Below are 27232 nucleotides of genomic sequence, written 5' to 3'. Positions count from 1 at the left end.
CTGCATTAATGCTAAGTATTCTTAAAAGCCACCTCCTAACTCCCACATAAGAGTCACCTTGGCTTTCACAGGCTTCCTCATCCCAGGGGCATCGCATCACTTGGGGCAGTCATTGTTGGTTACAGTGCCACCTGTGGGCAAGGACGCCAGCTCTCCGGATCCAGACAGGCCCTTGTCAAGTCCGTCATTTGTTCTTAGACACAGACCCCCACGTGAGGGCCTCTCAGACTTGAGTCACTTGCAGACCCTCTCATTGCTTCATCCCACTCTGACCCACCCTTCCTACAGCCCCGTGGAGGCCATTTCTACTGGGATGAACAACTGCAGGGACAAGAACAAGCCCCTTCAAGTATCGTGCTTGAAAGCCCTGATCTGACCTCAAGCCTAAGCCCTACTCCAGGCACTGAGCCATTATAGTCACCTCCATCATGGAAAGGATCCTCCAACACAGAGCAGCTAAAGTTCTAGAATTCAGAGAATCCTGGTCTTTTTCCTTGGATTTGAGACACCTACCTTTTGGTCATTTTGCTAATTATTAATGCACTTGTTCTGGGACAACTAGGGAGAATGGGGAAATGGATCAACCTAGAGAAGCTTGATACTCTTAAGCAACTTAGGCAACAGTAACACTGATAACAATGAATGAATGACTGGACACCAGCATTCAGGGACCCAGGTTGAGTTGTCCGTGTGTATCCACTGGCTATTCCAACTTCACAAGGTACAAAGAACAGTCTCTCCCTCCTCTCTTCCACTCAGGACTCTCTGCCTTAGAGCTGACTCTTCCAGGCAATTCTGATGGATCTGCACTCTGCCCCCACATCCACCCAACTTGCTGCCGCTGCTGCCCTTCTGATTTCATTTTAATAAAAGCTGCTCTTATCCCACCCCCACCAAAAGCTTCCTTCAAGGCTTTGTCATACGGACCCTTGTGCCACCAACCCCCTCACTTTAAATCCATCACCAAACCTAGCACCTAACCTAGCACAGGCCCCACCCCACCTCCTATCCTTTCCTAGCAGCAGAGGGTGCATCTGACCTCCCAAGTGCTGAAAGGAAAATACCTAATCACATCACTTTTTATAAAAGATAAACAAATCTAAATTTAATCCAACTTACCCTTGTTTCCCAGGAGAAAGGGGCAGAGTGCTCATCTTGCCAAGTTATGTCCTGAAATAAAAATTCAAGAATAAATCTGAAATCCAAACCCAAACATACCCTGTGCAAACAACCACCCAAGGCCATGGGGGAACCAAAATTTAGGAAGAATCCCAACTCCTGGCTCTGAACAAGCCTGACATCATCACAGTCTGCAGAGAATATGTTGACCTTCTGGGTCTGGCTTCCCCTCACTCTGTGGACCGAGGCTGCCAGGCATGCCTGTCCCCTGCCAAGCAGATATTAGATGGATGCCTGGGAGTCCCAGGACAAACTTGGTGACAGGGAAGCTGAGCAGAAAGGGAACAGGGTTTCTGGGCTCAGGTCTCAGCCCTACCAGCAATTAGCCATGTGGCCAGGGGATGATGACTTAGCCTTTTGAGCCTCAGTTTCCCCATCTGTAAAAGGAGAATCCCACTTGCCTTGCAGGGTTGTTGTGAGGATTAAATGAGGTCACATATGAAAGGAATGCTTTCAAACACATTGGAAAAGACCCTGACACTGGGAAAGATTGAGGGCAGGAGGAGAAGGGGACAACAGAGGATGAGAAGGTTGGATGGCATCATTGACTCAATGGACATGATTTTAAGCAAATTCTGGGAGATGGTGAAGGACAGGGAAGCCTGGCCTGCTGCAGTCCCTGAGGTCTCAAAGAGCCAGACACGACTTTGTAACTGAACAACAGTGAAAAGAATGTCGGAAAATTATTTGCAGTCAACACCAGTACCCAATTTTTAAATGGAGCCCCACCCCCAATCCTAATAAGTGCCTCCCAGAAATCTCAAAGGCAATGATCAGCAAATCAATGAAGAAAATGCAATTATAATGAAAACTCAGAATCATTCTGACCCTCACAAGCAGAACAGGATAAAAGGAGCCCTTCAAAATAGTCACGAGATTTGACCTTGGGTCCACCAGCCTAAATAAAGGCTTGTAAAAATCTCCTTCCCTTGGCTACTTCTCCACCCTTCCACCTGTATTCCTATACTAGCAAATGTCTCATCTGGGCCCAGCTTCTACTGGGGATCATATTTTCTGAACCAAAAACTGGGATATCTTGGGCAATCCAGATGAAAATGGGATTAAGTACTTGAATTGAGACTGTCCTTGCATAAAGCACCCCAGGGACATGGCGTCTTCCCACCCAGAAGCACTCCTCGCCCCTAGAGGTAGGTCACCTGGCTCCCCCTCCTCCAGGAGGTGGCCCAGTTCTGCAAAGGGCCCACTTTTTTTAGTACAAACTCCATTCCCAGCCTCAGTCTCTAAGCTATGACTCCTATCACTCCTGACTCTCAGGCAAAACTAAAAACATGAGGCAACATGGGCCAACTGTGTCCCCACTGTGCAGTTAAGCCCACGTTTACGCTATAATTTACAAACTGTGTCCCTCCAAAAGTAGAAATGTGAGTTAACAAGTCTCAGCTAAGGGGGCCCTCAGTCCAGGTGTGTGTGGTCAGGAAGTGGGAGAAAAGTGTAGTTGAGCTAAATGACCTGAAAGTCCTTAAAATTCTATGATTTCAGGACCCTCTAAGTTCCTCATAGAAGCAATACAACAAGAAAGACTTTGACAGATGGGAAAAATAAAGGAGGCTGATGGGATGTAAGTCCCCTTTATTCTAGATTTGGACCAGTGAAAAAAGGACAAAGGGAAACCAACTGGCAAATGTGTTCCCTCTGTCCTGGTGATAGACAACCCAGTGGCCACCTCAGGGGACAGAGGAGGTGCGTGGAGATTCAGTGGGCAAGCAGAGACAGACAGGGAGCAGGATCACTGGCTAAAAGCAGGACACATCCCTTCTCATGTGATACGATCAATCCTCTGAATATTAATTATGCAGCTTGAGTCCCTTTGAAATCTGCAAAGAACAGAGTAGGAAGGTTTGGGAGTTTGGAAGGTGAATGAGTGCAAGACTTTTAGGAACAACCTTCTTTTCTATTTTTCCAGCTTTTTTCTACAGTAATCCTGGCCTATCTTCTTCCCTACCAATATACATATACAAGTTATAAATGTATTCCTCCTTAAGTAATTTTGTTAATGAAAGAAAAAATGAAGATGAAAAAACAATATTACATGAAATAAACAAAAAATCGAACAGGAGTATCAGAGGGAACCAATGAAATACACTTTCTATAACAATGCTTCATTTGAGCTATATTTGATCATTCTTGTACATATTGTATACTTTTAAAAGAATTATTCCTCATAATTCCTTGGTGAAGAATTTGGGAAAGAGTAAATATATTTTATAAAATCTGATAAACAAACATGAAAGGAAAGTTTTATTGGTAGTCATCTCTGATTGAAATGGATAAGATGTCTAAAATTTGTATATGTACTCATGGAGTAACAAGGAATTAGTTATTGTTTAAAAAAAGAAAAAGACTCTTAGGAGCAAAGACATAGCCTAGAGCGTGGTAAGCCAGCAGGCTCCAGCTGAAGCCCATGTTGGCCGAAATTCCAAAAGGGCTGCAGACAGAGGGGCACCCTGTGATTTCTCCACAACCTGATGTCAAGTCAATAATCTTTTGTTTGCTCCAGCAAGAAGCTGAGTCAAGGGGCAAATTCCTTAGATTTCTGCAGTTCCAAGCTCATAAAAAAATAATAAAAGCACTCAACAAAAATAAACACGCCAAACCAAACCGCGATTGAAGCTCTGATGTCAGCCACTGCCCGGCTGCAGACTCCAGCCACTAACAGCCCTGGCAGCCAGCGCAGGCTCTCCAGGCCGCGGGATGCAAACCGGCATCAGAACTGCAAGGTTCTAGAAGTGGACAGTGGTGGTGGCAGCTGTACCACACTGGGAATGTCGTAACAGTACGCCTAAAAAATGGTGAGAATGGTCAATGTTATGTCATGAGTATGTTACCACAATTCAAAAACCTGAATGTATTATATGACTCGAACTACACGACATTCTGGAAAAGGTAACATTAAAGAGACAGGAAGATCAGTGGTTGCCAGGGTTAAATGGAAGGGGGGATGAGAGGGCAGAGGATTTTTAGGACAGTGAAACTACTCTACGGACTTAGGGCAATAATGGTATGTAGGTTCATCCACTGTGACAAATGTCCCACTCTGGTGGGCCACATTGGTATTGGAAGAGGCTGCACGTGTGTGACAGTAGGGAGTATTTCAGAAATCTATACTTTCTACTCACTTTTGCTGGGAACCTTACATTGCTCTGAAAATTAATTTATTTTTCAAAATAAAAATGACCCCTCCCCACTCCAAAAAAAAAAAAAAACCTGACAAGGGTAGCAAACACTAAAAACATCATTTCCTAATTACTTTAGTCTGTCTTGCTATCATCTATGCTCCTGACATTACTTATATCTATCGTACCTGCAAGATAGAAAGTGCATCCATCTGTAACAACACACAGTGGGGTCGCTGCACCTCCCTGACTGGCTCTGATTCCGTGAGCCACCGTGGGGCTTGGACAGGACCGAGGGGAGCATCTCCATGGCAACCAGCGGGTGCTTCACAGCAGGGCTGTTCCCCTCGCTGCCCTGACGCCAGATGCTGAACATTTCCCAACACATCACAAGCTGCAACCAATACCAGACACCCTGAAATCCACTCCATTGTACATTAAATGCAATTTTCACTATTAAAATTTTTAAGGATTTTGGTCATCTTGCCTTTGAAATTATTTGGTGACAGTAACTCATCGAGAATCGGTTGGTTTATCTGTAAAAGTCATGACTATTCCAAAACTAATCTAAAGTGAGAAATTCTGGACTTCAAATTCATTTCAAAGGTGAAATGTTATAAATATTAGCCTCTCCTCTATGACTGGATACTAATGAGTCATTTCTTCTTTTATAACTTCCTTCCCAACTTCAGAGCCAGTGAACTTCATTTCGTCTCCAGCGTAGGGGGCAGCACCCGTGGATGGCAGTGTCCACAGTGGATGACCCTCGGCCGGGCCCACAGGCCAGCCTGAGGAAGCGGGGCCAGGAGCACGGGCATTACAGAGCAACTCTGAGCTTCCCCTCCACAAAACCAGGTCACTAGCAGCCGGCAGACAGGGAGAGGTACCTTTCCTACCACAGTCAAAAGAAGTGCTTCGGAGACCCCTGAAGCACTCTGAGAGTCTTGTTTCCTCTCCGGGCCTCAATGAGGGACAGGCTGGGGACCACTCTAAACCTGAAAAAACTGCACCTTTCTGCAGACACCCCTCTCTGGCACACCTGTCCCAGGTAGCCTGAGGGGATGGCCACTTCCTAGGCCCCTACTGGTCTTGGGTCCCTGCTTGTGCCATTCATACACACCAGATTCAAGGCTCTCTAAAGAGCACTCTTAGCTTAAAGGTTTCAGACCTAGCTGTAAATCAGAATCACCTCAGTTCAGTTCAGTTCAGTCGTTCAGTCATGTCCGACTCTTTGCGACCCCATGAACAGCAGCACGCCAGGCCTCCCTATCCATCACCAACTCCAGGAATTTACTCAAACTCCTGTCCATTGAGTCGGTGATGCCATCCAGCCATCTCATCCTCTGTCATCCCCTTCTCCTGCCCTCAATCTTTCCCAGCATCAGAGTCTTTTCCAATGAGTCAGCTCTTCGCATCAGGTGGCCAAAGTATTGGAGTTTCAGCTTCAGCATCAGTCCTTCCAATGAACACCCAGGACTGATCTTCTTTAGGATGGACTGGTTGGATCTCCTTGCAGTCCAAGGGACTCTCAAGAGTCTTCTCCAACACCACAGTTCAAAAGCATCAATTTTTTGGCGCTCAGCTTTCTTTGTAGTCCAACTCTCACATCCATACATGACCACTGGAAAAACCATAGCCTTGACTAGAGGGACCTTTGTTGGCAAAGCAATGTCTCTGCTTTTTAATATGCTGTCTAGGTTGGTCATAACTTTCCTTCCAAGAAGTAAGCGTCCTTTAATTTCATGGCTGCAATCACCATCCGCAGTATTTTGGAGCCCAGAAAAATAAAGTCAGCCACTGTTTCCACTGTTTCCCCATCTATTTGCCATGAAGTGATAGAACCGGATGCCAGTGCTGTTTTAACAGGCAGAAGCTGTGGGTCCCACCTGACATAGTTTTAGAAAACCAACAGCTCCCTGAGTGTGTGTGCTCAGTCATGTCCGACTCTCTGCAAAGTCATGGACTGTAGTCCGTCAAGCTCCTCTGTCCATGGGGATTCTCTAGGCAAGAATACTGGAGGGGGTTGCCATGCCCTCCTCCAGAGGATCTTCCCGACCCAGGGATTGAACTTGCATCTCCTGCATCTTCTGCATCGGCAAGCGAATTCTTTACCACTGGTGCCACCCGGTTATGATCCAACAACTCCCTAAGTCATTCTAATGCAGCGGTTCCCATGGGTAGCTCGCCTACTTCAGTCCTCCACAGGACACCTAACTCCCGCTTCTCATGGAGGCACCTGGCCACGCAGGCTGCACGTGCTGACCTCCAAGGCTCAGGCGCCCACCTCTCTGCCCAGGCCACCCCACCTGTAGAGGCGGCCTCAATCAATACGGCTACACGGCTCTCATCGCTCCCAAGTAAGGACTTCTAGTAAACCAACCTGGATGCTGGCTGCTCTCACAAGAGGCCCGCGGTTTTCTAGGCTGGCTCTCACCTACCCCACTTTGAAGCAGGCAAAACCATGCTCTACATCATCAGTATAATCAACCAAAGCAAACAGTCTCCTAAACACTGCAAGGCCTCAGCAAATCACATCTAAATGCTGCTAAAGAAATATCAATAACCTCAGATATGCAGATGACACCACCCTTATGGCAGAAAGCAAATCACCTCTAAAGGCCTCAGCAAATCACATCTAAAGGCTGCTTTAGAGACAAGAAAGCCTCCCTCAATGATCAATGCAAGGAAATAGAGGAAAGCAATAGAATGGGAAAGACTAGAGATCTCTTCAAGAAAATCAGAGATACCAAACAAACATTTCATAAAAAGATGGGCACAATAAAGGACAGAAATGGTATGGACCTAACAGAAGCAGAAGATATTAAGAAGAGGTGGCAAGAATACACAGAAGAACTATACAAAAGAGATCTTCATGACCCAGATATCCATGACGGTGTAATCACTCACCTAAAGCCAGACATCCTGGAATGCAAAGTCAAGTGGGCCTTAGGAAGTATTGCTACAAACAAAGCTAGTGGGGGTGACAGAATTCAAGCTGAGCTATTTCAAATCCTAAAAGATGATGCTGTTGAAGTACTCCACTCAATACGCCAGCAAATTTGGAAAATTCAGCAGTGGCCACAGGACTGGAAAAGGTCAGTTTTCCATCCAATCCCCAAGAAAGGCAATGCCAAAGAATGCTCAAACTACTGCACAACTGCACTCATCTCACGTGCTAGCAGTGTAATGCTCAAAAATCTCCAAGCCAGGCTTCAACAGTACATGAACTTCCAGATGTACAATCTGGATTTAGAAAAGGCAGAGGAACCAAAGATAAAATTGCCAACATCTGCTGGATCACTGAAAAAGCAAGAGAGTTCCTGAAAAACATCTACTTCTGTTTTATTGACTATGCCAAAGCCTTTGACTGTGTGGATCATGACAAACTGGAAAATTCTTAAAGAAATGGGAATAACAGACCACCTGATCTGCCTCCTGAGAAATCTGTATGCAGGTCAAGAAGCAACAGTTAGAACTGGACATGGAACAACAGACTGGTTCCAAATGGGGAAAGGGGTACATCAAGGCTGTACACTGTCACCCAGCTTATTTAATTGCTGGAAGAAATACCAATAACCTCAGATACACAGATGACACCACCCTTATGGCAGAAACTGAAGAACTAAAGAGCCTATTGATGAAAATGAAAGAGGAGAGTGAAAAAGCTGGCTTACAACTCAACATTCAGAAAACTAAGATCATGGCATCTGGTCCCATCACTTCATGGTAAATAGATGGGGAAACAGTGGAAACAGTGGCTGACTTTATTTTTGGGGGGTCCAAAATCACAGCAGATGGTGACTGCAGTCATGAAATTAAAAGACACTTGCTCCATGGAAGAAAAGCTATGACCAACCTAGACAGCATAGTAAAGAGCAGAGACATTACTTTGCCAACAAAGGTCTGTCTATGCAATGCTATAGTTTTTCCAGTAGTCATGTACGGATGTGAGAGTTGGACTATAAAGAAAGCTGAACACCAAAAAATTGATGCTTTTGATGCTGTGGTGTTGGAGAAGATTCCTGAAAGTCCCTTGGACTGCAAGGAGATCCAACCAGTTCATCCTGAAGGAAATCAGTCCTGAATATTCATTGGAAGAACTGATGCTGAAGCTGAAACTCCAATACTTTGGCCACCTGATGCAAAGAACTGACTCATTGGAAAAGACTCTGATGCTGGGAAAGATTGAAGGCAAGAGAAGAAGGAGACGACAGAGGATGAGATGGTTGGATGGCTTGATGGACATGAGTTTGAGCAAGCTCCAGGAGTTGGTGATGGACAGGGAAGCCTGGAGTGCTGCAGTCCACGGGGTCGTAGAGTCAGACACGACTGAGCGACTGAACAGAACTAAAAGGCTGCTTTCATTTCATTCTTTCCAGAGTTCAAAGATTACATACAACTACTGCAACAGCATTTCTAATAATGCCTCTGCATAACTACAATAAGTATGTAATCATAAATACTCTGATATTGTAGAGTTAAAATATGGTGTGCTGTTTGTTAAATTTCTCCTGCCACCTAGAGGGCTGAGTCTCTAAAAGTTAGAATCCCAACCATTAAGCTCCCCAGAAATACATCTGATTTTTCTTGAGTGGTTCAGAAGCAGTGCTCACAGGAACCATACATTATCATTGTCCTCCTAAGTCCATAAATTGGGAGAGTTTCCAGTTGATTGACAGATGGTGCCATTGTGGCTTAAAGGTGAGAAGTTTAAACTGTGAAATACTCCAAACTAGAGAAATGACACTCAGATGGCAGAGCCTACAGGAGAGGGACAGACACTCCCTGTGTTGCTGTCTCATCCCTCCAGGGATGTCAGCTGGCCCGGGCCTCCTGGCACATCTGCACCAAGCACCTTCTTCCTGACGGTCTGCTGAGTGTCAGTCTGTACCTCAAACTCACAGGAGCATGTTAAAAACAGAAGGGAGGGAATCATACTCCCTGGTATTTAGCCGAATGAGTTGAAAACTGCAGTTCAGTTGCTCAGTCATGTTGGACTCTTTGCGAGCCCATGGACTACAGCCCGCTAGGCCTCCCTATCCATCACCAACTTCCAGAGCTTGCTCAAGCTCATGTTCATCAAGTCGGTGATGCCATCCAACCACCTCATCCTTTGTCGTCTCCTTCTCTGGCCTTCAATCTTTCCCAGCATCAGGGTCTTTTCAAATGAGTCAGTTCTTCGCATCACGTGGCCAAAGTATTAGAACTTCAGCTTCAGCATCAGTCCTTCCAATGAATATTCAGGACTGATCTCCTTTAGGATGGACTGGCTGGATCTCCTTAGGTCCACATAAACACCTACACATAGCTGCTTATAGCAGCTTCAATCATAAATGCCAAGACTTAGAAGTAACTAAGATGTCCTTTCATGGGTGAATGGCTATGAATGGCTAAGAAAACTGTGGTACATTCAGGCTGTAGACTATTATTCAGTGCTAAGAAGAATGGGCTATCAAGCCATGAAAAGACACAGAGGAAACTTAATGCATATTACTAAGTGACAGAAGACAGTCAGAAAAGGCTGCAGACTCCATGATTCCAACCATGTCATCTGGAAAAGGCAAAACTATGGTAATAGTAAAAAGATAAGCAGTTGCTAGGGACTGCAGGGGAGAAAGGGATGAATAGGAAAAGCATACAGGGTTTTTAGGACAGTGAAATACTCTGTATGGTACTATCAGTATAATGATGGAATTGAGTCCTCAAACATTAGTCCAAACCACTGAATGTCCAATATTAAGAGTGAACTTGATAGGGCTTCCCTGGTGGCGCAGTGGATAAGAATCCACCTGCCAGTGCAGGAGACATGGGTTCGAGCCCTGATCCGCGAAGATCCCACATGCTGTGGAGCAACTAAGCCCATGCACCACAACCAGGGAAGCCCAGCGCCTACAGCCTGTGCTCTGCAACAAGAGAAGGCACGGCAGCGAGAAGCCCGCACACCACAGCCAAGAGTACCGTGAGCACTGCTCACTGCAACTAGAGAAAGCCCGTGCCCAGCAACTAAAATCCAGCGCAGCCAAAAATTAATTATTTAAATAGATTATTAAAAAATAGTGGAAAATATACATTTTACAAAAGAGTGAACTGTAATGTAAACTATGAACTGGGTGATGGTGTGTAGCTTCACTGATTATAGTAAATGCACCGCTGTGATGGGGGGCTGTTGATTCTGTGGGGGGAGGGGCTGTGTATGTATAAGGAGGTGGGTATATGGAAACCTCTGTACTTTCTGCTCAGTCATGCTGTGAACCTAACAATGCTCTGAAAAATAAAGTCCACTAAAAAAAAAAAAAAGGAAGGAGTAAGGGAGAAGAATATGCTCTTTTTTTTTAACCAACTGCTTATTCTTAGGGACTATTGTTTACATATTTATGGAATGGATGCTTTCCCCTTTGACCTGCAGCACTGAATACACTTAATTCTGCTGAGATAAGACGGTTTCCATCACTGGAGGAACAAAACTGCAGTTCTGACAACAGAAAAAGAGTTACAGTCTAACTAATGGACAGGTTCCATCAGGAACACAGCACAGAAACTCAGGCCTCCACAGACCTTAGCAAAAACAAAAGCTCAGTGCCAAGGTGGCCACGGAAGGTGGGTGGGGAGGCCAGAGGAAACAAACAGGAGCACAGAGTAGGAAGTTTAAGACAGGTCTGGCCTTGATTTATTTTTCTGAGAAATGGATTTTTTCTTTTTACTTTAGAATGTCAAAGTAACTCCCGTCCATTACAAGATGACTTCACATGTGCCAATAAGCTTCCCAGCTCTGCCCCTCACCCTGGGAGACAAGCAGCAAGTCATTTCACTTTTTTGCAAAACCCGTTCCCTGGTAATTACAGGGCCACGCACCCAAGGGCAGGGGCAGGGGGAGCCAGTGTAGCTGCCTCAGCTCCCAGGGGGAGGGTTTCAATACCCTTCCTCTTCCAGAGGCACCAGCTATGCAGGGTCCCAGGCCAGGTGCTTCTCTGGACAGAGAACTACCTGTCTGCAAAGGGAAACCTGGGGAAGAGACCCACAGCCTCCTCCTCACAGCCTGTGGAGGTGACCATGGACCCACGGCCACGTTCTCAACTCCTGCTTGGATCCAGGGCACAGGCACCAGGACTTGATAAACCACATCCACCCTGTCATCTTTTCTAAAGAACGCATGCATCTGCCAGACAGAAGTGTGGGATTCATAATTACACATTCCACCTTTCTAAAAAAAAAAAAAAAGTCCAAAACACTGAAAAGGTAACTCTCAAATTTCTCACTTGGGGGCCAAAGGCTGAAAAATAAAAAGCCAAGCTGCTGAAGCAAAAGGGGAAAAGGTGACCTCACACATCACAAGTCCTGCATCAGGAAGCCACAGAGCCAACCAAACTCAAATCTGACGAAGATTTAATAATTGAGGAGCATTCTGGAAGGACTACCAACTGCTTCATAATGCTGCTTCTGCACTGTTTGAAACTTTTAACAGTAACATACAGGTACGGTGGGCTTCCCTGCTGGCTCAGCGGTAAAGAATCCACCTGAAATGCAGGAGATGCAGGGGACGCGGGTTCGATCCCTGGGTCAGGAAGATCCCCTGGAGGAGGGCATGGCAACCCACTCCAGTGTTCCTGCCTGGAGAATCCCACAGACAGAGAAGCGTGGCAGGCTACAGTACATGGTGTCACAAATAGACAGACACAAGTGAAGCGACTTAACATACATGCACACACAGGTATGTCAGTTTAGAAATTGTACACTTAATTAATTTTATTTTAAAACACAAACATCTAGGCTGTCCAGCTCCTAGACCCTGAGGAGAGAGGGCAAGGTGACTTGTTACAGGCAGCCCAAAGGGCATGGCCTGGATGCCAGCAGTTCATCAAAGTCTGCTGACTGGGGGGCTCCATACTGACCCCCTCCTCCTGAGCACTTCAGGGAAGGGTGCTTCACCAGCCGTGGGGGAGCAGGAGCTGGACAGGCGGCGGGGCTGTGGAAAACTGAGGGGCCTTCAGAGGCCTGCAAGCGATCTCCTGACTTCCTGCAGGAGTCAGGAAGGCCAAGACACAGCCCCAGAAAAGGAGGTGAAGGCCAGGTGGAATGAAAGATAAGCCAGCCAGTCCTCTGGTTCCTGCAGGAGGGGGAGGGACACAGAGGCTGGGGGAACACCTCCTTCCAACAGCAGCTGGTCAAGCTAAGCTGCTGAACAGGAGGTGGAGCTGTCTGGCTCCAGGGCTTACAACCCACATTCTCTAGCACTCAAAATCCAGATCCGGGCCCCTGGGGTTGGCACATGGGAACATCCTTCCTGCCCAGCCCCACTTACTTTATAAAGAGGTGAAACAGGCAAGTAGGTACATGAGAGGCAACACTCTGGCTACCCAAATTTCTGAGTTCACCTGCTTATGGCTTATCTGGAGCCTAGTTGTGGCACGGAGCTCAGAACCCTGAATTCTCAAATCCTGCTAGATCGGTGGCAAGAATCTGGGAGTAAGGGCAGGGTGCAGAGAGCTACACATGCCTAGAAAGTCAGGGTTTTGTTTTCTGTTTTTGCTATTTGATAACAGGAGGCAGACTGGGGTGATACCTAAATCTCCCTAGATGAAAACTCTTCATCTCCCAAAATAAGCCATTCCCCAGACTTTTACTGCTGTAGGAAGAAGGCAGGAATTGAGAAGCACAGGTCAAGTCAAACTGCTGAAAGCACCTATTTGCAAACATGCCTTAACGTCCAGACCAAACATGTGATGCAGAGGGCACGCCCAATGTCCCTGTCTGTTCCAAGCAAGGCCTGTAAGCCCGAGAGGTCTGGTGAGCTGGGCATGCTTGGTCACTCAGTCATGTCCAACTCTTTGTGGCCCCATGAACTGCAGCCCTCCAGGCTCCTCTGTCCATGGAATTTTCCAGGCAAGAATGTTGGAGCAAGTTGCCATTTCCTCCTCCAGGGGATCTTCTCGTCCCAGGGATTGAACCTGCATCTCTTGCGTCTCCTGCATTGGCAGGCAGATTCTTTACCACTGAGCCACCTAGGAAGGCTAAGCATCCCTGAAGAATGAATGGCTCTAGTGTCTAACATACTAGGCTTAAGGAAATAGTCACTCGGTTGACTGCCAAGGTAGTAAGAACCAAAAAACTTATAGAACCCTTCACGGCTTCCACGCTCAAAAGCAGGCAGCCAGCCTCCCTCTCTGCGTCAGGCCTGTCCTCCCAGTAAGGGTGGATCTGGGCCTAGATACTGGTCCTCTTGCTTTACAGACAGCGAACGTACAAACGAACACACAGATGGCATGCTGCCACACCTGTCCTACACAGAGCAGCCCCATATGTGCCAACTGGACGTGTGAGCCGAGCCCTGACCACACTCCCTGCCACCAAGATCCATGACCATCAACACACAAGTAAGTTTCCACTTGCTTGTTCCTGCCACACATAACGAGGCCTGGATGACAGTCACATTTGAAGGCTGTATTCACATGATCTGACGTAAAATGTGGCTGTCTGGGATGCAAAAATGTTACTGGCGACAGGATAGAGGCTATTCAAAGAAATAGGCAATGTCCTGGTCCTTCATGATAGCTGAAAGGGGGGCACAATCTGAGGCTGGAATGATGGCTGAGTCATTCAGGAGTCAGGGCACTTCACATCCACACTATGGACAGAGAAAGCCCAGCTTTCAATATGTGCCCCAAGGTGAATCCCCAGAGCTCATCAGAACAGAGCTCCTTCTCACGTGGGACTCTACACGGCCGACGCTAAGCTTAGCAACGGGAGGAATTTATTTCACGACAGTGATTTTCAAAAGTGGACACAGACAAACTACAGCTAACAACCTTAATACTGACATTTTCGCCATTGGCAGCAGCAGCCATTTTTAGTCCCATAGGCCTTTCCTACATATAAGCTCTTCTATCATCCTGTTACTGTTCTTCCCACTGTAGGAGTTCAGAGACATTAATGAATTACCACAGTCAAAAAGTTAGTTGATGGGGAGCCAAAGCAAACCCAAGACTCGCAACCAAGCCCAGGTGCCTCGTGTTACAGCCTTAGAAAAGGCCCTCGGAACCCAGAAACCCAGGTGGTCTTTCCCAAGTATCAACGAGGCCCCCCCCGCCCCCGCTTGTCATCCAAGGTCAGACACTGGCTAAAGCAAGAGCTGGGGTCCACCTGAGCACCCAACCTTCACTGAGCCAACTGTGGATGCTGGCAGTGGCGGAGCCCAAGGAGCAGTCTCTGTTCCAGGACTGGCTGTGGAGGCCACAGAGACTACATCTGAAGGCAGATTAAACAGGAAGGGACAGAGCAGCTGACTCAGACTGGCTCAGGGCCCTTTTGGGTAAGCCTGGGGCCACCTATTCAGGCTACTCTGTCCAGCAGCCTACAGAGGGGGTACCCCCACCCTGTCCCCATCATCACCCCTTGTGCCCAGGAGCCAACCCTCCTCCAAGAACAACTGTACTCCTGGGCATGAGACCACCAACTCGACTCTGGTGCCAAGTCGATGTAACACACTTTAAACTCTCTAGTGGGATTAAATCACTGTAGCCCAAAAGACAAAAAGCTCTGGGCAATGTTCCTCTGTAACTTTCTTCAAACTCACTGTGTCTCTGCCACTCATGCTGAGAGCCTGGCAGGAGGTTTGCAGATCATGCTTCCAGGCAGGCCGTTTTGCAAAGCTAAGTTCAGTTCTGAAAAACAGGGCTCTTGTGCTCCCGGAAGAATATGCAAGTACCACAACAAAAAGTTCTATTGGCTGTTAAATTGCTTTGGGTTTACAAAGTCACAAATGGCTCAGTCTGGTACCCAGTTAAGAAATCAGAGTACACAATCCACTTGGTCGTATCTTATCAGCAATATGGCACAGGCCTGTTGATGATGAACAGGCATATGGATATTCTTAGCCAGGCAGCTAGCTAAAGGAAAATGACAGTGACTCTCCAACATCTGTAAGTACTTGCAGGTTTATTTCCTCTCACAGTTTATTTACTCATGACGTTTCCAAGAGGGGCTGACTGCTTTTCCATCACCCAAATCTGAGCACCAACATTGCAAACATCTTTAGAGATGCTTATTTTCACATTAAATATGTTTCAGCTCTGGGATTACATTTTAAATGTATATTCTCATCCATTCCATTACCACACCCTCGTTTTTCCTGGCAAAGCCTTTAGAGTTTAAAATCCAATGAAGACTTTTCATCCTCTCAGAATAAAGCCATGTGGGCAGCATATTTCTGCCTCTCACACATCTCTCACACTAAAGCGGGTTTATGACCACAAACATTTTGTATTAATCAACGTTTCCGCACACCCACGCCTGAAAATCAGATTAAAACCTCATTCTCCACTAGAATTCCTTCTGCAGTCCACAACTTCCTCAGAAAATCTCTCCAAGCTAGGCCCCTCATCCTTGCAGCCTCAAAGCATGCGGATTTCATTGTATATTGCTTGCTGCTTTCGACTTGGACCAAAAGTTGAGTTTGAAAAGCCCAAGAGCCACAAATTTGGCACCAAACAGGTTTTAGTTAAACACATTTCCAGGAAAAAGCCAACTTTCTGAGCAGCACAGAACACTCAGGCCTTTGTGAGTTTCCATGGGTCATCCCTGAGTTTTTTCTAGCTTCAGGGTTTCTTCCTCCAGTGAACATCCCTCTAGAAGTCCCAGCAGAGTGTCTAGGTCAGAGGCCCAGACATGCCCTTATATGTACCAAAGGTTTGCAACAGCTCATTTAAACGTATCCAGTGTTTTTCAACGGAAAAGAGGGGCCACCACACTCACTCCCAAAACAAAACTGCACATGGGGCTCACTCGGAAACATCTTAGGCTTTGGGAAATCTCGGAAGGCACCTCTTTATTCTTGTTATCTTGCTTGACAATTTCACTCTCTCCGCACAACTCATCGCAAATATTAACAATATTATTATGTATAAAATGACTACCTTCCCTAGCAGGCTTGGGGTGGGTATTACTATTCTTGGGGGTACCTGAGGCTCTAAAAGGTTAGGTCACCCACGGCCAGACAACTAAATGGCAGAATAGATTAGAACCTAGGCTGGCCTGGCTTAAAATTCCCTGCTGCGGCCAATTTGGTCTGCTTCGCTTCCAGCAACTGCCTCCAGCTCTGGGAGAAGTCTCGTGTCCAATGTGGCCCATCAGGGCAGGTCTAGATGGAGGGTCTTGAATGACCTCCTTCCTTCTCTCGGCGGTTCTCCACAGACTCCCCCGGGGAACCACTCCAGGCCCCGACCTCCGGCTCCAGGCCGCCCCTTCCACCCACCCGGGTTCCTGCGCCTTCTCTCCAGCCCCTGCCCGCGCGGCAGGTGTCCGCCCGGCCGCGGGCGCATCGCGTAGCCCGTCCGCACCTACCTCGTCCCCGAAGCGCACCACCTTCTGGCCCGTGGGCCCGCGCAAGCCGGGGAAGCGCGCGAGCTCCTCGGGGTCGCCCGGCGCCGGGGCGCTCGGCCCCACCAGACACCGGTCGATGATCTCGTCCTGTTGAGCCGGCGGCAGCCGCGCCCACTCGGGCCCGTACTTCTCCCGGATCTTCTCCTTGTCCTGCATGATCTTCCGAGCCATGGGGCTTAGCGACGAGAAGTAGGTGAAGCGCTTCCGCTCCCGGTCGTCCAGAGGCCGGTTCGCGCTCATGACGGCCGTGCGCGAGGCCGCAATCGCCGCCGCCATGGACGCCATGCCCTGCCCGCCCGCAGCTCTTCGCCCCCGCCCCGGCCAGGGCCCTGGCCCAGGCCCCAGCCCCCGCCCAGCGGCCCGAGCACCGCCCCCGCCCCGCCCCCCGAACAGCGCCCTTCCGCCCCCAGGAGCCCGGGCCCCGCCGCCCCAGGAACCCCGCCTCCGAGCCCGCCCAGCCCCCAAGGCCCCGCCCCTCCCCGCCCCACTCCGAGGGCTCCGCCCTCCTCGCCCCCACCCTGGGAAGGCCGCGGTCTGTACCCCACTGCTTCTGGAACCTGGCACTCCGCGCTCCTCTACCCCCAGGAACCTGCCCTCCGCACTCCCACCCCGGGACCCCAGTCTTGGCGCCCCGACCGCAGGAACCCCGCGTCGCGCATCCCGCACCAGCCCACCGCTGGGAACCCCGCCCTTCGGGCAGCTCCTGGAGCTACCTTCTTACGCCTGGTTGCGTCCTCCAGATCGGCTCTCTCATGTTCCCGCGGTGCCCCCACTTTTCGGGGCTCCCCTTGGCCAGCGCAGGAGATGACTGGCGCGTCCCCAGGTCCGCGCCTGGCAGCCTGATGGGATTGCTGGTGGTGACCGCCATAGCGCCACGTGGTCACTAGTTTGACAAAGGAAACTTTTGTCCCTCCGATGTGCCTAAGTAATACCGGCATTTCTGGACCAAGCCACAGGCCACCTTATTCTTATCCCTTTCCCAACTGAGTCATCTTTTTCATCTTTCTCTGAACTGTCCCCAAACCTGGACCAGGGTCTTGGCGCGGTGAGCTGATAGAAGCGGTGGGCTCGGGGCAGTGAGGACGCAAAAGATACGAGCTGGGGACACTGGACTAATGTCTAGAGAGTTGAAAGAATATAAATTTCCGCGGCTCCCAAAGAGAGGAGTAAAGTGAAGTATCAGGTAGCCTTTCGCTAAAAAGGAGTTAGGAACTGCCGGGCGGGCATCTGCGGCCCGCGGGCTAGTAAACCTGAACTTCGTTTTTCTTTTGCAGGTGAAGACTTCTTCCCCAAACCTGTCGCATGGTCTTTGCTTTCTCCAAGATTCCTTTTGGAGTCAGAAATCACAAGAACTCTAGGCTGCTTGAGGTTTGCAAACGAACGGAAGGGCAGCAGGAAGTTTTCATAGGCAGAGAAGCAGCATCCCAATAGTGTGGGGGGTCAGGTGTGCCGTTTTGAAGTATGTCTCAGAGCACAGCCATTAAAATTATACAGAGTCCTCATCTGCTTTACTGTCTGGCTGGTTTGAACAAGACTGTAACAGGGCTCAGATGAGAATTAAATGTCCACATTTAAAACAAAAAAACTGCGTTTCAGCTGTTACTTAAGGTCATTGCCTCTGAAGTAACACTTGGATAATTCTGAAACTTATATAGTGTTATAAATATCAATGTTACCTCAAATAATAATAATAATAATAAAACTCTTGGATAATTCTGAACACAGTTGTAGCAATAACTTGCAAAGTTCTGTTTTAAATGTGTGATAGCTTTATCTTCTGGCTCGGAATTCCTCAGAAAATATTTTTAGAATGTCATGAATGTGACTAGCTCTACAATAAAAGATATTTCTATCAAGTATTATTAGCATACCATATTGAAAAACAGTGGAAAAAATCACCAAATAATAGCTGGGATTGCCCAGTATTTGAAGGACTACTTATCAAGCCAGGAGGTTGAGGTTTTTGGTACTAGTCTATTTCTGTAGGTCCAATCTGAATCCTTCTTTCTCACCTCAAACACTTGTTTAATAAGGTGGGTGATGTTTAAAGATGTATTCTCAAAATTAACAACTTCGAAGTTGCTTTGAAATTCACATAGAAAGAGTTCAGTGCTGTGAGAAACTTAGTCCCACCTGGTTTTCACAGCAATTGCAAAAACAAATGGTCTTTGCAAAAAAGCATAACCCAATTAAGTGTTTAGATCAAATATAATTTATTACCAGAGAAGTCATAATATAAATGCAATATGAAACAAATCAAGGACATCAGCCAAGCTATGTAAAATCCATGATCTGGGTAATAAGAGGTAGCTAAAAGAAAATTTCTTCCATATTATAATAAGAAACTCAAAGGAATTAAATAATTTTGCTGCAACTAGGAGATAAACGGATGTATAGATAGATAAGTAGATTCAGAGAAGTAAAGATAGCTAAACTCCAAATATGTAATAAGGTAAAATAGTGGGATGATTCTAGCGCTAATCATCTTTCTTAGGCAAGAATTTGGATAGAGGCAGCCTGCCTTGTTCTTTGTGGATTTGACTTAGCCAGTGGGCTCTTTACAAAATGAAGAGACGATCATGTGGTCACTGACCCTCTGAAATGCTTTAAAACCTTGCACTGTTCCAAACAGCATTTCTTTATTCATCAGCATCTTATTGAGGTATTTGCTGTTTGTTCCCAGAATACTTTTCTTAGAGACTGTATAGAGACACATACCAAAAACTGCTTTACCTAAGAATTAAACTGTTTCAATGTCTTAAACTGTGGAGTTCTTTCTTGGTGCATGCCTTCTGATTTCTCAGAAGGGTTCTTGAGTCCCTGCTAGAATGTAAATTCCACAATAGGGAGATCCTTATCTGTCTTGTTTACTCTTGGGAACAATAATGCCTCCTGATTCAGAGTAAGGCTTCAAGTGACTATTTGTTGAGTGATTATGAATGAAGAAATGAATCAATGTTACATATTTTACATTATTGTCCCCTCTTTACAGATAAAGATACAGGGGCATCAAAAGAAAAAAACTTACCTGAGATTATCCCCCATCACCCTCCATGGGATGGAATAGAGACACAGAACAGTGGTCCCTTTGCCTTTTTATCTCTTAACATTAGAGTAATGTATCTAAGGTTAATCACTGGGTTATTGATAATAAATTGGGTTTATGGCTATAATTTATTAAAATTACTTGTTAGTAAAACACAACATTAATTTTTTCAGTGTAATAATTGAATACCCAAGATGATCACCAATATTTCCATTATACAGCTGGCATCTTGGCTAACAGTTGCTGTCCTGGGGCTCCTCTCCCCAGGTCAATGCCTTCCTTTAAAAACTATTAACAGAGACACAAACAGCCAGGCTATCCCCCAAGGTTCAAGGTTGCCCTAGGGGCACTTCTGGGACACCTGGGGGCTGCCAAGACCCAGCGACTTTGGGAAAAAGTCCAGAGGCACTGAAGTCGGGTGCACCTGAAGTGGGATGCTGTGGTCAGACACCTGGCCACCACAGAAGTGCTCAAAACCTGGTGAAGCCTAAATTCCTTCACTTTTGCTAGGGGGAAAGCTATACCAGCCTTCAGGGGTAGCATGTCAAGAGAGGGAGGGTGACTCGTGTGAAAGGCGCTCTCTCCACCGTGCAAGTGAAGCCAGCCTTTTGATATTGCATCCACCTGGCCTGTACCTGTTATGGTTCTGGACAGGTTAGGCCCCTTTATGTTTGGTGTTTCAGGAATGAGGACTTTGTAGCTGAAGACAAGAGCTGGGCTCCTTCCTCTTCTTTCTCTCAACCACCACAAAGTGCCTTCTTCACAGCTGACTCTCAAGTATGCTGTTAGTTCAGATGTCTGTTGAATGAATTTGTTGTTGCAAGTAAATAATCTGTGAGCCCACTCCCTCCTTGGAGACCCTGCCAGGTCATAGAAAACCATAGGGCAAGCATTCTAGCCCTGCTAAGAGTCAAGTAACCAGCTCTCACAAGCCAGTTGTTGAAGCTCATGGTGAAATTCCAGGCACTGTGGCAAACAGCTGACAATTTTGGGGAAGGGACTCGATTGGCAACATAGCAGGCAGTCAGCTGGTAGATCCAGCCAGCCCTCCTGACTGACGCTCTCAGCTTGGAGGCAGACAGGCTCCCTGAGGATGATGATTCATTCCTGCATCTGTTACTGGTTATTCCAGATGCTACCCTGAAAGAGGACAGTTCTCTGCTCTTCACTCCCACACCCAGAAAGAGCAGGCGATGGAAGACAGTCTTCATCGTGTATTTAGAAGACCGACTCCATGTATGATTGGAGGGCAGTGTTCATGATCAAGACGAAAAAAGGATGAGGCAAGAAAGAAACAACAAGGAGGTGGTTTCACAGATCTACTTTTTGGCAGGAAATGTGCTTTGACTATTTTGAGGGGGTGGGTTATTTTTCCAGTTGGAGGGAGGTTTTCATGGAAACTACCACGGTCTGTCACTAAGTCCAGGCAGGTGTGAGGCACTCCCTGTGTCTGTAAGAACAGAATCACCTTCTCTGGGTAAAGCCACAGGACTCGCATGGGGCTCAAACCTGGGCCCTTGCCTGTCAGCACCATACTTCACATAGCAAAGACAACCGGCTCATCTGCTCTGTGAAAAATGCTAAAAAGCCCTCTTGAAAACAAGAAGAATCTGTGTGAATTTTTACATTTAGAAAAGCCTCTGAGATTTTTAGTCCTTTGTAAGAATATAGGTCTAGAAGCAGTTGTTCACTTTTTCCTCCCTTCATCTGAAATTCCCACCCCTTTATCTCCAACTATAGAAATTCGATCCTTAAAACCTAGTCCAGGGACTTCCCTGGTAGTCTGGTGGCTAAGAATCTGCCTCCCCAGTGCAAGGGACATGGGTTCGATCCCTGATCTGGGAAGACCCCACATGCTGCGGGGCAACTAAGCCCATGCACCACGACTGCCGGCCCAGGCTCTGCAGCCCTCATGCCCCAGCCCCTGAAGCCTGGAAGCCTAGAGCCCATGCTCCTCAACAAGAGAAGCCATCACATTGAGAAGCCCACACGCCAGAACTAGAGAGTAGCCCAATTGCCGCAACTAGAGAAACCCTGTGTGAAGCAAGGAAGACTCAGCTCAGCCAAAAATAAACACATAAATAGGATTTAAAAAGAAAGACCTCGCCCAAATGAAATCCTCATGATCACGCCAAAAAGAAGATAGGTGGGCACAAAAGAGACAGTGTCTCCTTTGTAATTTGATCTCAGATAGACATTGGTGTCCTGGGAAGAACAATGCCAGCGTTTTTGGCATTACCGTGTGTGTTATGGGTTATAGTTCAAATCCATATGTGGAAACCCTAATCCCCAGTGGAATGGTATTTAGGGGTGGGGCCTTTGGGGGCTGATTAGGTCCCCAGGGTGGAGTCCTTGTGATAGAATAGTGCCCTGATAAGAAGATTCAAGAGAGCTTGCCTATCCCACTGCCCCCCACCCTGTGAGCACACCGTGAGAAGGTGGCCATCTGCAAACCAGGAGGTGCGTAGACACTGGATCTGCTGGCACCTAGATCTTGCATTTCTCAGCTTCCAGAATTAGGAGAAATACTTGTTTGTTGTTCAAGCTGCCCAGTCCATGGTATCATTGTTATAGCAGCCTGAACTCAGATAATGTGAAAATGGCTTCAAATTCATATAAAACCGTTGGCTTAATGAGAATGTATAAATGTAGTTAGAGGATGAAGGAGATAAAAATGTCTGATGGCGAGGAGAGATGAAAGTGTGGCAGTGGGACTTCCCTGGTGGCGCAGTGAATGCGAACCTGCCTGCCAATGCAGGGGACACAGGTTCGATCCCTGGTCTGGGAAGATTCCACCTGCTGGGGAGCAACTAGCTCACGCACCACAACTACAAAGCCAGAGCTCTAGAGCCTGTGAGCCATAACTACTGAAGCCCACGTGCCCGAGGGCCTGTGCTCCGCAATAGGAGAAGCCACCCATGAGAACTCACCCCCCGGAAGCCCGCGCACCGCAACGAGGAGTAGCTCCCACTCTCTGCAACTAGAGGAAGCCTGCACACAGCAGCAAAGACCCAGTGCAACCAAAATAAGTAAATAAATAAATTTTTCAAAGTATGTGGCGATGATTGAGAAGTACAGGGAATTCCTCTCTCTGTCTTCCTCTAAATAATCTGTTCCCAACTCCCACACACTCCCAGATGTGGGATGTGCCTTTCTTCCTTCTGCTGTTCTCCTCATGCTGCCCTGACATTTGTTAAATGGGCCCCTGGCTCTTGCACTGTGAATGTCACTCCTTTGAGATCGTAGATAGTCATCCAAGCTCCCTGGTGGAGTTCAATGGAACCAGCTGGAGCTCTCTGCTCAACAGGAGATGTGAGCCAGCTTGCTCCTTGCTTCTTTTATCATTAGCCAGACTGCAGGCACTTGGCTAAATCTTTATGAAGCTAAACACACTGACTTTCAGGAACCATGGCATTTTCACTCTACTGTGACTGCTTGAATTTGATCTATGTCCTTGAATCTTTTTAACTTAAAATATTATCAAAATTTGTTGTCCAGTTGCTAAATCATGTCCAATTCTTTGCAACCCCATGGACTGCAGCATTCCAGGCTTCCCTGTTCTTCACCATCTCCTTGAGTTTGCTCATGTCCATTGGGTTGGTGATGCCATACCAAGATGCTGTGAAGAATGGAAACGAATGTGGAAAAATGGAAACCGTTGTCTATTAAGTTTCTGTGATAGTATTTTATTTTTTAATTTCTGTGAAAATATTGTTTAGTGTAATAGATACATTAAAATTGGCAAGTGCTATGAGTCATTCTCATTTCCAAACAGCGAGAGAGATGCTACTGAACACTGAAAATATGAAACATGTGTTCTGTTGTCAGTGAACCTGACCCCGTCTAACCTGCAAGACAGGAAGCAAAGGAAAGCAGCTCCCGCCCTTGAGTAAATGTCAGTCACTGGCCTGTGCCCAAGGTTGCCTTTCATAAACACTTTTCAAATCGATGAGAGGTGGATGGAAGAGGAAATCTCGCTAGTAACTTGATCCTCATCATGTTGTGATAGAGTTCACAACTTCATCCTAGAGGTCTACTCGGTAAACAAGGTGTATTATGTTTGTAATGGTCTTCAAAATATCACTTTGTCCTTATTCTATTGTTCCCTCCATACTCCAGGTCTCATCATCCACCCTGGCTATGCCTGGCTTTCCCAACTCCAAGCCACGCCCCCCAAACTGCCCTCTGTGACTCTGCCAGCCTCCTCCTCCTTCACAACACCTCCAGTTGGGCATTTCCCTTTCTGTTATGACTTTAGGCCCAAACTCTCTCTGGCCTTCCCTGGCCTTCCTCCTTCCCAGCACATCACCATCATCCTCATTCCTAGTTCTGTGTCCAGAAATCTAGTTGGTTACAGAGTCTTTATTCCTCATGATCTGTCCATATTCTGCCTGTTGTTGAGAGTTTGGTTTAAATGCCATCTCACTGACCTCACTGTGTCCCCTCTCACTGCATTCTGGTGGTGTGGCATCCATGCCCACAAGCATATCATAGAAAGCACATCATAGTTATTGACCTGAGTCCCTCCAAGGAGGCCAGAGTGGTTACACAGGTGGCTACATGCCCACCTATGGACAAGCCATCCCCTGGGAGCCTCCCTGTCCACCTCATCTGCTGACCCCTCTCCCTCTGGTCCTGCACCTACAGGCTGTCACTGTTCAGTGAACTCCCTCGGTCCCTAGAAGAACTGTTAGGCTAAAACCCCAGTAATATACACAGTTTTGATTAAACTGTTTTGAAAACTTCAGAAAACAGAGACCAGAGATATCAAGAAAACTACATCACAGAAATACTAGTTATGCTTTTATATCAATAGCCAAGAGCTGGATGGGACAAAATATTGCACAAGCTCTGCACTCGCCTCTAAACTAGAGTTAGAGAGGCAAAAACTAGGCTTGCTGTCTATCACATATTTGGGGGCAAATTCAAGGGATTTTCTGAAGGTGATCTCATCTGTTTAATAGAAACCTTCATCTAAGAAGCTCTGAGTGCTATAGGCACATTAGCACAACCTAGGTCCTGGTAACACTGCTATTAAGAAAACAACAGGGCTTCCCTGGTGGTTCAGTGGTTAAGCATCTGCATTGCAATGCAGGGGAAATGGGTCTGATCCCTGGTCGGGGAAGATCCCACATGCTGCAGGGCAACTAAGCTTGTATGCCACAACTACCAAGCCTGCACTCTGTAGCCTGCAAGACACAACTACTGAGCCCATGTGCAGCAACCACGGGAGCCCATGCACCTAGAACCCATGCTCCGCAACAAGAGAGCAGCCCCCACTCACTGCACAACTAGAGAAAACCCTCACACAGTAATGAAGACCCAGAGAGGCCAAAAATAAATAATTTTTTTAATGTGTTGACAAAAGGTGATTGGCCCTTCATTCTGCTGGGTGCTTTTGCATCTTCCCTGTATCACTGACTTAATGGACATGAGTTTGAGCAAACTCCGGAAGATAGTGAAGGACAGGGAAGCCTGATGTGCTGCAGTCCATGGGGTCGCAAAGAGCTGGACACGGCTGAGCGACTGAACAACAACTTCATGGGGCTAAATGTTCCCCAGCCAGAAGGTTGTGTCTCCCCCAAGTAGAGAGGGATGGGAAAGCGTGGTTTCACAGAGGCGGGGTATGGAGTCTGGAGCCAGGCTGCCCACATTCCGGTGTTGCCAACCACTGTTCATGCGGTGTGACATCGACACATTTCCACATACATAGAGTACTTAGGGGCTTCCCTGGGGTCTCAGACGGTAAAGAATCCGCCTGCAATGTGGGACACCTGGCTTCGATCCCTGGGTTGGGAAGATCCTGGGAGGAAGCATGGCAACCCACTCCAGTATTCTTGCCTGGAGAATCCCCATGGACAGAGGAGCCTGGTGGGTTACGGTTCACAGGCTCGCAAAGAGTCGGACAAGACTGACCAACTATGCACAGCACACGGGATACTTAAAAAAGCACCAGGCACAGATTTGGATCTCAAAGCTATTAGGATCTCAGAATTAAATTCCATCACCAGAGCAAGTGGGAGGTGGCTGGATGGTACAAGTTCATGAGGTATGTGGTATGGAGAGACTTCTTCCACCCTTGGGGTCCAGTGAAGAAACTCTAGGAGTGGGCAGATTTCAGAGATATCTGAAATACGAAGAAGCTGTGAAGGAAGGAGCAGGAAGAGATTGGGATCATGGGGCAAAGAGTGGGAAAGAAGGGAGGGTGACTGTGGGAGGGTGGAAACCAGTCAATGAGGAGGGCTGCCGTCACAGGGCGGGAGTGGGGAGGAGAATCTGGGTGCCTGGAGGAGCTAGAATTGGGGAGGAGACATGGCACACAGAGGCCTCCGTGGTCCAAGGGGAGACCCCAGCTGGCCTGGTAAGAGCCACTACTGCCAGGATTCTCATGGTCTCAGAACCGTAGGCAAGGGAGATAGCACCCAGATGGGTCTTCAGGCAGTGCAAACTCCCAACGTGGAGCCTCTCCTGTTATATCCAGACCAGGAATGTCCTTAGGCCAGGAGGCTGAAAAGGAGGAGGCCCTCTTTGACTTAGCCGGCAGCACCTCTGAGGCCAGGGAGCTGAGCCTGGGGTGATGGAAGAGAGCTGATGACCATGGTAGCTTGCCGTAGGGAGGGGGGTGGGGTACACAGGTTATTCCAGGAGAGTTGAGTATTTGCACCTTATGAGGGACCAAAGCTTCCCCTCCATCTCCAGGGACAAGGATTCTTTGTTGGCCAAACTTCAGTCAGGCAGACTCCTGAACCTTCTCCTAGGCCCTTCTGTGTACTTCTTTGCAAAATTCAGTTTCTGCAAGAAGCTTGCTAAGTCAATTTAACAAGAACCCCATCCTCAATATCTGATAGGGTTTCTCACCACCCCCACCCCATGTCCCACAGATAACCTCTGACCACCCTGAACTGCCTTCAACTAGAATTCTGTTAGATCTCTTTGGCCAGACACACTCTCCCCAACTTACCCTGATATCTCCTCCTAGTAATTTACCATCCACTGTTCCCCACTCGGCTCCTCAGCTACTAACTCCCACTTGCGCATGTCTTATTCGGAATTGAGGCCTGTTCTGTATTGAGATATCTTTTCCCCTATAGCAATGTTGAAATTGGTGATGGACAGGGAAGCCTGGTGTGCCGCAGTCCACGGGGTCACAAAGAGTCGGACACAGCTGAGCAACTGAACTTACTTAATGTTGAAATGTTCAATTGCTAAGTTATGTCTGACTCTTTGTGATCTCATGGACTGCAGCATGCCAGGCTCCTCTGTCCTTCACTATCTCCCACAGTTTGCTCAAATTCATGTCCATTGAGTCGGTGATGCTATCTAACCATCTCATCCTCTGCCACCCACTTCTCTTTTTACCTTCAGTCTTTCCCAGCATCAGGGTCTTTTCCAATGAGTCAGCTCTTTGCATCAGGTGGCCAAAGTATTGAAGCTTCAGCTTCAGCATCAGTCCTTCCAATGCATATTCAGGATTGATTTCCTTTAAGATTGACTGGTT

At 47.4% G+C, this 27232-nt stretch overlaps 2 protein-coding genes across 2 annotated transcripts in view; one reads left to right on the top strand and one right to left on the bottom strand.

Moving 5' to 3' along the window:
- The window catches only part of C15H1orf198 (chromosome 15 C1orf198 homolog), a 35297-nt gene extending 18243 nt beyond the window's left edge, over positions 1-17054 (bottom strand). The window contains exons 1-2 of the mRNA XM_043925766.1: positions 16650-17054; positions 1120-1170 (exon numbers count right to left, since the gene is read on the bottom strand). Coding sequence (XP_043781701.1) covers positions 1120-1170; positions 16650-16973 — 375 coding nt within the window. The 5' untranslated portion in view covers positions 16974-17054. The remainder of the gene's footprint in view (positions 1-1119; positions 1171-16649) is intronic.
- Positions 16972-18347, top strand: LOC122709191 (basic proline-rich protein-like). Its single transcript, XM_043926343.1, has 3 exons — positions 16972-16978; positions 17014-17511; positions 17963-18347. The coding sequence occupies exons 1-3, from the start codon at positions 16972-16974 to the stop codon at positions 18094-18096; spliced, it is 639 nt and encodes a 212-aa protein (XP_043782278.1). The 3' UTR covers positions 18097-18347.
- The last annotated feature ends 8885 nt before the right edge of the window (positions 18348-27232 follow it).

Source organism: Cervus elaphus, chromosome 15 (assembly GCF_910594005.1).
Source record: "Cervus elaphus chromosome 15, mCerEla1.1, whole genome shotgun sequence".
Lineage (NCBI taxonomy): Eukaryota > Metazoa > Chordata > Mammalia > Artiodactyla > Cervidae > Cervus > Cervus elaphus.
The sequence above is the reverse complement of the archived record's forward strand: the minus strand, read 5'-3'. Positions and strand labels throughout refer to the sequence as shown.

Excerpts from the sequence above, each read along its gene's own strand:
- LOC122709191 (XM_043926343.1), top strand. Across the intron at positions 17,512-17,962 it reads GATGACTGGCGCGTCCCCAG|GTGAAGACTTCTTCCCCAAA; the intron begins GTCCGCGCCTGG and ends TTTCTTTTGCAG.